Here is a 13037-nt window from a genome sequence, read left to right on the forward strand (position 1 = left end):
TTGGAAGAATTGGAGACAACACAGGGGGCAAAAGAACTTCAGGAAAACTTAATTAACATCTTTAGATAAAAGAATATACTGCAGCCAGCCGCAGTGGCTCCCACCTGTAATCCCAGCACTTTGGGAGGCTGAGACAGGCAGATTGCTTGAGCTCAAGAGTTCAAGACCAGCCTGGGCAACATGACAAAACCTGGCCTCTACAAAAAATACAAAAATTAGCCAGGTGTGGTGGTGCATGCTTGTAATCCCAGCTACTTTGGAGGGTGAGGCAGGAGGATCGCTTGTGCCTGGGAGGCAGAGGTTGCAGTGAGCCAAGATTGCATCACTGTGCTCCAGGCTGGGCGTCAGAGTGAGACCTCATCTTAAAAGAAAAAAAAAGAACATACTGCACACTGCATACATGACACAGAACTGGGTGCTATTAAAAGAAGAAAGAAAAGAGCAATCCACAACAAAAGAACTCTTGGAAACTAAAAAATATGATAGCCAAAATTTTTTAAATAATAGTAGGGTAGATAAGGACAAGAAAATTTTACCAGAAAGTAGAACAGAAAGGTAAGATGGAAAATAAGAAAGAAGAGAGAGAGAAAAAAAAAAAGAAAACTAGAGTGCCAAACCAGGGCATCTAACATTCATCTAAAAGAGATATCTGAAAGGCAGCAGACAGAACACAGAGGAGAGGAAATCGTCAAAGACAAAACTCAGAAGATTCTCTCAGAATAGAAGGTGCTGAGTCTCCAGATGGAGGGAAGCCACTAAGTACCCAGCACAAAGGATGAAACAGACCCATGCCAAGATGCATCAGAACAGGAAGTACAAAGAGAAGATCCTGAAAGCTTCCAGGAAGGAAATGCAGGTCACATACACAGCACAGAAAACCAGAAAGGCATAAGACTTCTCAACAACCATATTTGAAGCTAGGAGGCTACGAAAGGCCTTCAAAATTCAGAGGGAAAATTATATCCAACCTAGAATTTTATTTCCAACCAAACTATTGATCAGATGTGCAGAAATGAAAAATAAGAAACATCTTCAGGCATACATTCTATCAAAAATCTTACCTTCCTCAGCCCTTTCTCAGGAACCCACCAGAACAAGGGGGTAAGTTGAGAAGGAGGAAGACACAGCACTACTTTGATAAAAAATAAAATATTCTTTAAAATTACATTTAAAAGCTGATTTCTCCTGAGAAATCTGGTCCTCAGAATCTGGTCCTCATGTCCTCACCATAATTTCAAAAAAAAAATACTGGATCATAAAGTGCATGTTTGTCAACACTGTAACATTTCTGAAATTGTTACTATATTACAATTGATGGCCTCTTAGGTCAATAAAATATGGCAGCAGCTAACATTTACAAGCTGTTGTATAGTTTGCCACAGTATTTAATGTACCTTTCCCTCCTTAGGCTTTGCAACCTTCTGAAATGAGTTTTACCAACCCCATTATGAACACCGAGAAACAGATTCCACGTGGTGAAGCCACTGAGAGCCGAGACTGGACCATATGGGCTCTGGGTGGCAGATTTAAGGTTGATTGAGTACCTTTTCCTTACCAAGGGTTTTCAACAGATCATTTCATTTGGGTCTCCTCAAACATCTGCTCTTTTGACAGCTGAAGGAAATGAGGCTCAGCGAAGTTACGCAGCATGCCCCACCTCACACGTACAGTAAGTGGCAGAGCCAGGATCTGAACGTGAACGTCCCTCCACTGCCTCTGCTGTTTGGCTGGCATTAGGGGCAGAAGCTGTGTTCCCATGGGAACCAAACATGGGGAACCACCAGCCCACCCCAGAGTAAGACCCCCCACCGCCCTCGCCCCTTCGCCTGCAGCTCCAGCTGCACTCACTGCATGAGCATGTCCCGGGCCAGGTCTGAGAGGTAGCGTTTAGATCCACTCAGGAATAGGGATCGATATCGCTGCCGCCTGTCCTTTGTCTCCATCAGCCAGGTGTTGAGGTAGCGGCCCACACCTACTGGGTTCTGCAACAGGGAGAGGATGGCAGGACATTAGCAAGCCTGGCTTGGAGACTGTGTCTCGGCTTCCTCTCCTCCCCTTGGACGCTTCCCTACTCCATCTGTTATGAACTGAATTGTGTCTCCCAAAAAGATATGTTGAGGTCCCAACCCCGAGCAACCCCAGTACCTCAGAATGTGACCTTATTTGGAAAAAAGGTTGCTACAGACATAATTAGTTAAGATTAAGTCATACTGCAGTAAGGTGGGCCCTTCTTCCAATGTGACTGGTGTCCTTTTAAGAAGAGATACACGGGAAGACAGCCATGCCAGGAGACAGGCTGGAGTGACGACTACAAGCCAAGGAACATCAAGGATTGCTGGCCACCACCAGAAGCTACAAAGAGGCAAGGACAGATTCTTCTCAACAGGTTTCAGAGGGAGCACGGACCTGCAGACGCCTTGATTTCAGACTTCTCGCCTCCAGAACTGTCAGAGAATATTTCTGTTGCTTTAAGCCACCTAGTTTGTGGCAGCCCTAGGAAGGGAATACAGCATCCCACCCAGATATCGGGGTCACAGATCCTAGAGGCACCAACAGAGAGGTTGGGAAAGGAGATGCAACTTGCCCAAGGTAACACGGCAAGGGCAGAATAAAGGCAGGACAAGAACCCAGCCATCTGCAGAGAAGCAGTCCTGAGGGGTGGGCTGGGGAGATGTTAGGACCCAGAAGCTGGTCCCATGCTAAACAGAAGTTGCCTCCCACAAGGGAGAAGCCTGTTTCATGAGGCGCCCAGGTTTTGGGGGTGCCAGCGGAGGGGCTCTCCCGCCCTGTGGGGTGCGGCCAGCTGAGCCACCAGAACCCAGACCTCACATCAGCCCTTCCCACTTCACAGTGGCTGGCTCTGTGGTAGCAGTAGGGTCATCTGGCTCTGGTCTAAACATTTCATTTGGGGACTCTCAGGTAAAGACTTTCTCCCCTGCAGGGGGTGCAGGCTAGAGGTAAAAAAAGGAAGGATTCGGGGACAACCAGCTGGTCCTCACAAGAATCAGTCACTGGGGTCTGGGCACGCTGAGGACCTTGCCACCGTGTGGGGAGGTAAGGAGGTGAGGCGGCTGACCTGTGCTACTGAAGTCAGGAGAACAGGCTATCAAATTGGGGTGGGGGTGGGAATGGCAGGGGCTCTTGGGGAGCTGGAAATGAGAGCTGTTAAATGCTCTGGGGGATAGTTACGGCCATTATGTGACAATTCATGGAGCTGTGCACTTAGGACTCAGCGCCTTTCTCTATGATTATTAGACTCCAATAAAAGGTGCATTACAAACTGAAAAGGGGTGGAGTAAGAAACAGAATGAGGTCAAAGCCCAAGGCCAAGAATTTAGCTGGTTTACAAGAACACTAACTAAAGATACATCGCACACGTGGGGATGGCTGCCTCTGGAGAGAAGGAAGAGAGTGGGAAAGGGAAGGGGCCAGAAGGGGATCTTGCTCAGTGAGGGACGGGAAATGCACCAGCTTCACCAGCTGCCCCTGAGGCCCAAGACAAACACAGAGAATGGAAGGAGCATTTCTCTGGGAAAATAAGAGAATGGCATGGCTGCGGTGTGATGTTTCTTAGCTAATTGGTTCTCAAAGTGTGGTCCCTGGAATAGCATCATCGCCATCACCTGAACTTGTTGGAAATGCAAATTCCCATGTCCCAACCCAGGCCTACTGTATCAGAAGCTCTGGCATGGGGCCCAGCCATCTGTGTTTTAACAAGTCCTGCAGGTGATGCTAATACCAGTTCAAGTTTGAGAACCAATGCCTTAGGAAAATAAGACAGTGGGAGTGGACCTCAGGTCCCTTGGGGAAAAGAAAGGGGAGGCATATGGCTCACTCAAAGCATCGGTTACCTGGGGACAAAGAGGCTTTGGTGTTGGCTGTAGAGGCAGGAGAGAGTTCCCATGTATCCCTCACCCCAGACCCACTTACCCAGCTTCCCATAATCATCTGGCAGGCCTTTGCACCTGACCCCTTGGAGGTCAACAGGAATGGGGGCTGGTTGACGGGTTTGCATTTCTTCTCTTGTGGAAGCCAGAAACTGGGGCCAGATGTGGCCTACGAGTAAGGAAGGAAGGCTGAAATCTGGAGAGGCTCTGGCAGTGTCAGCCTGGGCCCAGGGCAGGTGAGGGCTCTGGCCAGCTGACTCACCCATCCAGCAGCTCTGGGTCTTGAGCCAAGGATGGTGGAGGTACCCAGCTACCTCCCAGCAAAGGGGCCCTCATGACCCATGCCACCCACTCTAACAAACACCCATCACAGCCTGATGCCTCTTTTCAGGTGTCCAAGGGCTTTCATTGTCTGGTGGGGCCCAGAGAGCTGAAGACCCCATTTCTGAGGAAGGAGACCACACCAGACTTGGAGCCAGATGAGCTGGGTTCCAATCCCAGCCCCTTCTCACCCTTGCTGGAGAAACTTGGTAAATCCCTTTCCAGATCTGGGCTTCAGTTTCCTTTAGTGAAATGCAGATGATAATCCCTACCTCAGGAAGGCTGGAAAGTGCCTAGCAGGGGCAGACCCTGCTTTGGGGGCCTGCTCAGACCCCCAGAGGGCCTGCTTTGACACTAGGGCCGAGTGCACCACTCCCTTGGGCGGAGCAAGTGGGCAGGCCCCAGTGGGTAGACTGCACTCTGCCCTGCTCCAGTTTCCCCTGCCCATCCTCCAACGCTCTGAGGCCAGAGGAGGGAGGTGCAGGGGGAAGGTCGGCACTGGCTGGGCGCTTCCTGGGTACCAGGCACCATGCTGTAGGCTCCAAGTACAGGGCCTCATCTAATTCCCACAACCACTTCACCATCTTCATAGGACAGGGGTGTAAACCGACGCCCAAACAAAGTCTCACCTAAAGTGTCCCAATGTTCAAGACCAGGATTGGAAACCAAGTCAGTCTGATCCCAAGACTGAGCTATTCCCAATGAAATTAGCCACCCTACCCCATGCCCAGCCCCGGAAGGAGAGCTGCCCTCCGAGATAGGATGGCCGGCCATAGGAGTGAACTCACCAGTGTGCGGGGGCACTGGCTAAGGTTGGCCCAGTAAATCCTCTCTGTAGGGGTTTTCGGGTTTCGGGGAAGTTTAGAAAAAACCCCATGCTTCTTATTGTGACGTGAGTTAAGTTCTTCTATGAAGCTCTTGAAATTCATCAGTTCCCTGGGCTTTTTTTTCTAAGAAAAAGAGAGAAAAAGGAATCTGCTATGCCAGGAAAATCAATAGCTCCTTTCTCAACCCTCCCCCGAAACCAGAGAAAAGCAATGCGGCATCACTTACTATCCTGCTGTGCAGACATCCCGGAGGCCGGGCCAGCCTCAAGGTCCCCCTGACCAGGGCTGGTGGAAACAGACAGTCTTTCCCCAACCAGCGGGTCGGGGTGGGGTTAGTTTCTTGCACCATGCACCTGCCACACCCTACTGCCCAGCTCCTTTTCATCCATTTCTTCTTTCTTTCATTTGTTGGATATGTATTGAGTCTGGCACTATTCTAAGCAGAAACGATGTCTTAAATATTTAAAACCAGAGTGACTGGAGGAGCACAGAGGATTTGGGGGGCAGTGAAACTATTCTGTATGATACTAAAATGGTGGCTGCATGTCACGCATTTGGCCAAACCCACAGGATGTACACCACCTGAGTGAACCCTAAGGTACGCCACAGACTTGTGGTGATAATGACGTATCAGTTCTTCAACTGCAGCAAACAGACCAGGCTGCTGTGGGATGTTGGTGGTGGGGGAGGCTGTGCATGGTGTGGAGAGGGCAGTGGGTATATGGGAACTCCTTGTACTTTCCACTCAATTTTGCTGTGAACCTGAAACTGATCTAAAAAAAAAAAAAGTCTTACAAACAAAAGCAAACAGCATGGCCTGGGCGCTGGCCAGCCAGAATGGGCACTGGCCACAGTGCCTGAGGAGGGTCCCTTGACCCCTGCCATAGCTGGTCATGGGGAGGTCTGGGGGGCTCCAGGGAGCAGCCAGGTCGAAGGCCTTAGCTCAGTGGCTACCTGCCAGCTGGTCCTGAGGTCCTTCTACGTTAACCACCACCCTCCTAAGCACTCCTGAGCTCTGCCGTAGCACTCATTGCCTGCTCACACTCGATAATTTTTTTCTTATTCATTGATGACTGAGTTTCTTTCCCCACTAGAATGTAAGTTCCGCAAGGGCTGCTTTCCCCTGTACCTCATCTACTACCTGGCTTAATCATACCCACTGCGAGAATGCATAATGGAGACAAGATAAACAGGCAATTAGACAAAACTTAATTCCAGTGGCTATGAGCACAAAGCAAGCAAAGCGCAGCAAGCTGTGAGATATCAAGATAAAATTCTACCTCAAGTTCCCCTCCTGGACCTCCTGTTCTCTGCTTTGTTAACAGCGCTGGCCCTAACCCAGCCAGCTTGGTCTATAATGCCTGCTGTTTCCAAAATAGGAGGATGCTCCCACCTTCTGCCATCAAGGTTCCTCATGGCCAAGCTCCCCTGGCACTGCGGGCCATCTTCACCTCCTGGGCACTTCATGCCAGTGCAGAGGAGAGAGTTGGCAGTGAAGTCAGACAGACGTCCTTGGGTTCAAATCCCAGCTCTGCTCCTTCCAGCCATGTGGCCAGCCTCAGTTTTCCCTATCTAACACGGGAAACCAGATCCAGCCCTGGCTGTGAGGGTGAAGTGAGGGGGTGTGGGAAAGGCCCGGTGCAGAGCCTGGCACACAGGCTGGTGTTCCTGGTGCTGACTAGTGAGGCCTGTCATCCTGCTGGGGCATGGACTAACACCCTTCAACCCCTGGGTACACACCTGCGTGGAGTAGTGCCCATAAGGCAGTGGCTTGCTCCGATCACCAGAGAAAGTGTCATAGGGGCCGCGGGTGCCGACGGATCGTGCCACATATGTCTCAAGGTCGCTTTTGAAGAAGTAGGTGCCGGGTCCCAGACCACTCCCCTAGAGCACAGCAGAGGTGATGAGGCCTGCAGGAGAGCTCAGCTTCCCCCTCTGCCCTGGGAGTGCCCCTGCAGGACAGGAAGGCAGGCAAGGCCTGGCCAGCCGAGGGGGTACCTGATGAGGCCGGGGGTGCAGCTTGTTGCTCATCCTGCACATGAGGCCCTCGGAATGAGACCGGTTCCAGGCATTCTCCTCCAGCTTGGTGTATGGGTTACCCTTCTCCCCATAATTTCCAGGGCCTGGATAGTAGTTCTGTGGGGTGGGGGTGGGGGCATGGAGGCCGTCAGAACGACTCCTTGTGCTGAGTGTGCCTGAGGAACAGACACCTGAGATTGCCATCCCCAAGAAGGGAATGGGATTTTCAGGGTGTCCGCTTGCTACCTGCCCTCTGACACACAACATTGTTGTCCGTGAGCGTCCACCACTGCTTACACCTTCATCTCCAAGTTCAGCCTCTTCCCCAGCTGAACTTGGATTGACCTGTGCAAGTTATATCTCACTGCCCCCTCCTTACATTGCACACTTTGGCCAACATAGTGGGCTTCTTGCTGCTCCTCAAGCACATGCCATTCTGCCCAACCTTCTTCCCTCATTGGCTCATGCTGTAACCACCACCCGGAATGCCCTTCCTGCCCTCTTTGCCTCGGACAATTCTACTGCTCCTGCAAAGCCAGCTCACATGTCATCTCTCCTGGGAATGAAGCCTTCCTCCTGCTGCCACCTGAGACAGTTGCCTGCTTTGGTGGATTCGGCAATTCCAACCTTTACACCCCTGCACCACGGCCCCGCGTGACATGAGGGCTTTCTCAACGTGCTATGAACAGTGCTGTGACAGGGAAGGACTGCCGTTCTGGGTTCAGATCCTGGCTCTGCTGCCTCCTAGCTGAGTGACCTCAGGCCTTCTGTGTCTCATGGTCCATACTGGTACCATGGGATAGGAATACTGTCTTCCAGGTAATGACGATGAAGTTAAATAATGTCTGCAAGCAAGGGAAGGAGGTTGGGCGGAATGGCATGTGCTTGGTGAGCAGCGAGGAGCCCACCATGTCAGAGTGTGGGATGCAGGGAAGAGGCAGTGAGACAGAGCATGGACGGGCCAGTAGGGCCCTGGAGAAGAGGCTGAACTTGGAAGTGAAGGTGCGAGCAGTAGTGGAGGCTCACAGGCAACGGTGTCTGGCACAGAGTGGACACTGACACATGATAAGTCAGGGTGGGGTGGCTGAATGCCTTGGGGGGCAGGAGGAAAGGTTAGCAACTGGTTGGAATGACCATCTGGGACCTGGGCTGCCAGGGTCAGAAGCGTGATTTTGTAGGCAGAGTGAAAAGTGCAGTCCACATTGGGTAGAGACCTGGCAGGATGTTTTCTGCTGCTCTGCACCTTTTAGCCACGCGGGGTCACTGCTGCTCCATAGATGGCTCGGCCATGCCCTACCTCTGAGCCTGGAACCCAGCCCTGGGGAAGCAGGATGGGGCGGGGAGGGCACGGACCTCTGCATGGGGAGTCAGGCCACTAAGGGCATCAGATTTGTTCGCTCCCAGAGGAATGGAACTACATGTCTCCTTCCAGGGTTCCCACGTACATTCTGGAGAAAGCCCCCAAGGATAGCTGGATCCCTGCATGGTGTGTTAGGTGCTTCACCAGCCTTAACATCTTGGTCCTGGCAGTGACTGGGGGAGACCAAGTCAGCACCATCCACAATTAACAGATGGGGAAACTGAGTCTCAGAGAGGCAAACTGCATGTCTGAGGTCCCACCGCCAGAAAGAGACAGCATGAGAGTTTCAACTCCAAAATCCATAACCTTTCTGAGCCTCTACTGTTTGCCAGGCTCTGTGGAAGGCACCGGGGTGGGTTGGCAGTGAGCACCACAGGACCTGGGAGACTTTGAAGATGAGGGTTATACCAAGGGTGAGAATGGCCCTGCTCCTGGAGCCCAGAGGCAAGCCCAGCACTGGGCACTTTGTCAGGATAATCCTATTTTCTTCCTTAAAACCTTCAGGTTCAGAGGTTCAGTACCACACTTGGGCTGATGGGAAAGCCTATGGTTTTAACTAGAATGTTATGTTGTCTGAGCTTTGGGGACTCAAACAGGAATGATTAATTGGAGAGGGGGAGTGTGGAAATGAATGAATCATCACTTTTAAGCTTTTGGTTTTTGGTTTTTTTTTTCAGGCTGGACTTTGAAAAGGATCCCCAAAGACAGGTACGAGGGAAGGTGGGAAGGTCCCCCAGTCAAAAAGAGCAAAGGCAGGAAGGAAACAGAGTCAGGCTTGTCCCCCTAGCTCCCCTGCCATCAGCTTGGCTGAGTTCCCACACCCAGGCCTTGGCCTCCACAGAGACTCAGGGAGCAAAGTCCAAGAACTATGGGGGCCAAACCTGTGGGTGAAATGCAAGGTACATGTTGGACACCTGGGATTCAAAAGCCTACTTCTGCCAGTCGGTAGCTTCATGACCTTGGGCAGTAAGTTACTCACTCTGTACTCCATTTTTCTCATCTGTAGAATGGACATAATGATAGTGCCTGCTTCATAGGGTTGTCATGAACATGAAATTAATTAGTACGTAGTAAGTGCTATGCTACATGTCCACTATTATTACTTTAGATTGGACGGTAATGACATTTTTAAATGCTCCAGGTATCCCCTCTCCCTAAGGTACAGTTACAGCTTCTGCACCTGAAGGTGCATCTGCTCATCCCCAGACCCTGTCAGGAGTACTTTCCAGCCCTCATAGAAGCATTCCCAGTGGTGAGGTGTAGGAGAAAGACCCTGGCTCTGGGGTTGGACATTCCCATGTCTGCATCCCAGCTTGCCCACTTAGCAGCTGTGCACTCTGGGGCAACTTGCTTATCTGCTCTGAGCCTCCAGGGCCTCATCTGGAGTGGTTGCAAAGAATTAGAGAGAATGTTTTGGAGCACCTGATACTTAGGATGCATGCACTTATTCAGTCCACAAATACTTATTGTATGGTATGTGTGCCAGGCACTGCAAGAACCTCAGAATGCTGCAGTGAAGGAACCAGGCAGACGTGGTCTGCCCTCAGGGGCTGCTGTCCAGTGGAGGAGGGATGCTAAACACACAACCACAGTGGAGACTCCTAGGAAGGGAGACGCCACCTAGCGGGGCTGAGGAAGGCTTCTGGAAGCTGAGAGCTGCAGGATGAGTAGGCGCGCCCAAGAAGAAGAGGCTGCCAAGGGAGGAAGGGCATTCCTAGCAGAGGGAACAGCAGGGGCAAAGCCCCATGTGAAAGAGCATGGCCTATATGAGGGGCTGGGAGGATAACAGAGTATCCAGCACAGAGAGGTCCAGGCCAACAAACTGCTGCGCTGGCTCCCTTGGTAGGGGTGACTCCTGCCTTCTCCCTCGTGCCCTTACTGAGTGTCAGCCTCACTCAGCATCCTCCTGATGAGATCATCATCCCCTGGCGCTGCCACCCCCACCTCTCAGCACCATCGCCTCCTCCCAACCCTGGCCCTCTCCAAGGTCTTCCTCTAAAAAGGTAAGTTAGGTCCTCTTCCTGTCAAAGCCCTCCACTGCCCCCCGGCAGCACCTGGAATAACACCAAGGCCCCACCTTGGCTGCAGGGACCTCATGACCCAGCCCTTCACCCCTCTGCCCTCTCGCTCGCCTCCTCTCACCCTCGGCCAGTGCCCTCTGGCCACACTGGCCTCCTGCCTGCCGGTCTGATTTGACAAGCATGTTCCCACCTCAAGGCCTTAGCCTCTGCTGCTTCCAGTGCCTGGAATGCTCTACCAGACACTGCAAGTCTCCGTTGCTCACGACCTGTAGGTTTCCTCAAATGTCACCTCCTCCCAGAGCCCTGACTACTCTCTATCAATTGCACCACCATCACTGCCTGTCCCTTGCCTGTCTAATTTGTGTTCATAGCCCTGCTTATATATGTATTATATTTCCTTCTTTGTACTACTATTTCTACCACTAGGACATCTACTTCATGAGAGCAGGGACCTTGTCTTCGTCACTGCTAGATCCCCAAGGTCTAGGACAGTGTATGCCACTTAGGAGGTGCTTAATCCTTATTCCTGGCTGGCTGGATGGATGGATATGTAAGTGAATGAATTTGTTGGGCACCCAGTGTATGCCAGGCTCTCTGCTCGGGACTCCAGACATGAGAACACCTACCCCGATGAGTCCTCGGAAGCGAACCTCCCCAGAGCTGAGCAGCCCCCGGGTGCTACATGGTTTCTCCCGCAGCTGTTCTAAGAAGTCTTTGAGGTTGTAGGAGCCGGGCCCCAGCTTTTGCTCCTGTGCCAAAAGAAGAGAGAAAATGAAAGCCTTAAACTTGGGAAAATCCACGCAGGAAGAAGCCCAAGGCACGATGGTGTTCCTTAAAGGATAATCTCCATCTGGCCTTGGGAGGACACTGAAGGCCATACAGAGCAGCTGCAATGGACAGGAAGACCTGGCACCAGAGAGGGAGAGGCCTGGCCCCAGAGGCCTCACCTTCAGCCGCTTCTCTTTCATGATGGCCTGGTACTGGAAGTGGGGTAGCTGGGTCAGCCGCGTGGCTTCCTGGGCCTTGGCCCAGCCTGTGTCCACCTCCTTCATCAGCTTCTTCTTGCTGAAGCAGGTCTCCTTGGAGCTGTAAGTCCCAGGGCCTATGTGGGACTGAGTCAGAGTGTGGTCAGACCTGTGACAGCCACGCCCGCCCAGTCTACCCACAGAGCAGGCCCTCACCAAGCCACCACCCTGACCCGGAGGAAGGGAGTAGGCAATCCCCCTGTGGCTCCCACCCTCAGCACTAAGGCTGGCACCAACAGGCTTGGCACTCAAGGTGCAATCGTGACATCCTCTATCACTGCCCCCTCACACTGCAGGAAGGTATAAACATCTCCTTCAAGAGCCCAGAGGTAGTCAGTGCACAAGCTGGGAGTGCTGCAGTCCCTCGTTTATCAAACACACTGGAAGCCCCCACTGTGGGTCCAGCTCTGTGCCGGAAGAAGGTAGAAGGTACGCCCCTTCTACAGCTCAGCTCATCCACCACAGCAGGCAGCTCGAAGGGGCAGCAGCCAGACCCTGTGGGAGGAGTCAGGGAAGCTGTGCAAACTCACCACTTGGGTAGAATAACGCGTGGAGTATGGGGCCTCAGTGAAGGTGCTGAACTTCTTCCAGTTGGGATAAACAGCAGAGATGTCAAACCTAGGGAGGGACGGTGGCCCAGTGAGAGCCCTGTGCCTGGCACCTGGCCCTGGTGCGGGCAGTTCTGGAGCATGGGGGAGTTGGCTGCCCGGGAAGGTGACTTTGGAGCAAGCTCATGAAAGAAAAGTAGTGGAGTTGCAGTGGCTTCGAATGTTCCAGGCCGCTCCCACCCCACCCCACCCGCCAGCTCCTCCTCCCAGCTTCATTTTTCTCCACAGTCCTTACCAATACCCAACGTTTTACAGATGTACATACTTTTGTTTATTACCCACCCCCACCCCCCACAGAAGAGAGCAAACTCCATGAGTACAGGGGTTTGCTGTTGTGTTCACTGCTGTAGCCCCAGATCCTAGAACTGTGCCTGGAACACAGTAGGTGAGAGAGAGAAAGAGACAGAGTGGAATATGAGTGAATGGAAGACAGACACCTGGGCTGAAATCCCACCCACTACTTTTGAGCTGAGTGGCCTACTATGGACCAGGCCACGTGACCTCTCTAAACCTGGCACATAGTAAGTGCTCTTGAAATGGTTTTAAAGAACTCACTTAGATGGTGAAAGAACCCTGGGCAGGGAAGAGCACTAAGCAAGAGGGGGAGAGAAAGCCCAGCCCCTCCTCACTGCCGGCCCCCACTCCTCTGGTTCCCCTCCCCGCCAGGCTCAGCCCTGTGTGTAGGTGGACACCCTCTCTCCCCAGGCCAAGCGTGGCTTCGGGGTGGGCAGCAGCTGCCTTGGACTGTGGGTGTGAGCCCAGGACGCAAACGGGCCCCACCTGTGGCTCTGCACCCCGAAGGGCGCCCCGGTGAACCACTTGGTGGCCATGGAGCCGACGCGGTTCCAGCCATGAGCTCCGGCGGCATCCTGGCTTTCCCTCATGGCAGGCCTGCGCGCCTCCGCTGCTGCCACGGCAACCCGGGCCTTGTGATGCGCCCCGGAGCTGTGGGCCTCGCCCTCGCCCACG

General features: G+C 52.6%; 1 protein-coding gene across 2 annotated transcripts in view; it reads right to left on the reverse strand.

Annotated features, from left to right (window-relative positions):
* CIMAP2 (ciliary microtubule associated protein 2) overlaps positions 1-13009 on the reverse strand; it is a 46074-nt gene extending 33065 nt beyond the window's left edge. The window contains exons 1-9 of one of the 2 annotated variants that reach the window (XM_003814987.4): positions 12849-13009; positions 11991-12078; positions 11383-11547; positions 11062-11184; positions 7034-7171; positions 6776-6919; positions 4997-5158; positions 3931-4056; positions 1849-1982 (exon numbers count right to left, since the gene is read on the reverse strand). In XM_003814987.4, coding sequence (XP_003815035.3) covers positions 1849-1982; positions 3931-4056; positions 4997-5158; positions 6776-6919; positions 7034-7171; positions 11062-11184; positions 11383-11547; positions 11991-12078; positions 12849-12952 — 1184 coding nt within the window. In that variant the 5' untranslated portion in view covers positions 12953-13009. The remainder of the gene's footprint in view (positions 1-1848; positions 1983-3930; positions 4057-4996; positions 5159-6775; positions 6920-7033; positions 7172-11061; positions 11185-11382; positions 11548-11990; positions 12079-12848) is intronic. The other variant, XM_055092242.2, reaches the window with a different exon arrangement.
* Positions 13010-13037: the final 28 nt, after the last annotated feature.

This window comes from Pan paniscus, chromosome 1 (assembly GCF_029289425.2).
Source record: "Pan paniscus chromosome 1, NHGRI_mPanPan1-v2.0_pri, whole genome shotgun sequence".
Classification (NCBI taxonomy): Eukaryota; Metazoa; Chordata; class Mammalia; order Primates; family Hominidae; genus Pan; species Pan paniscus.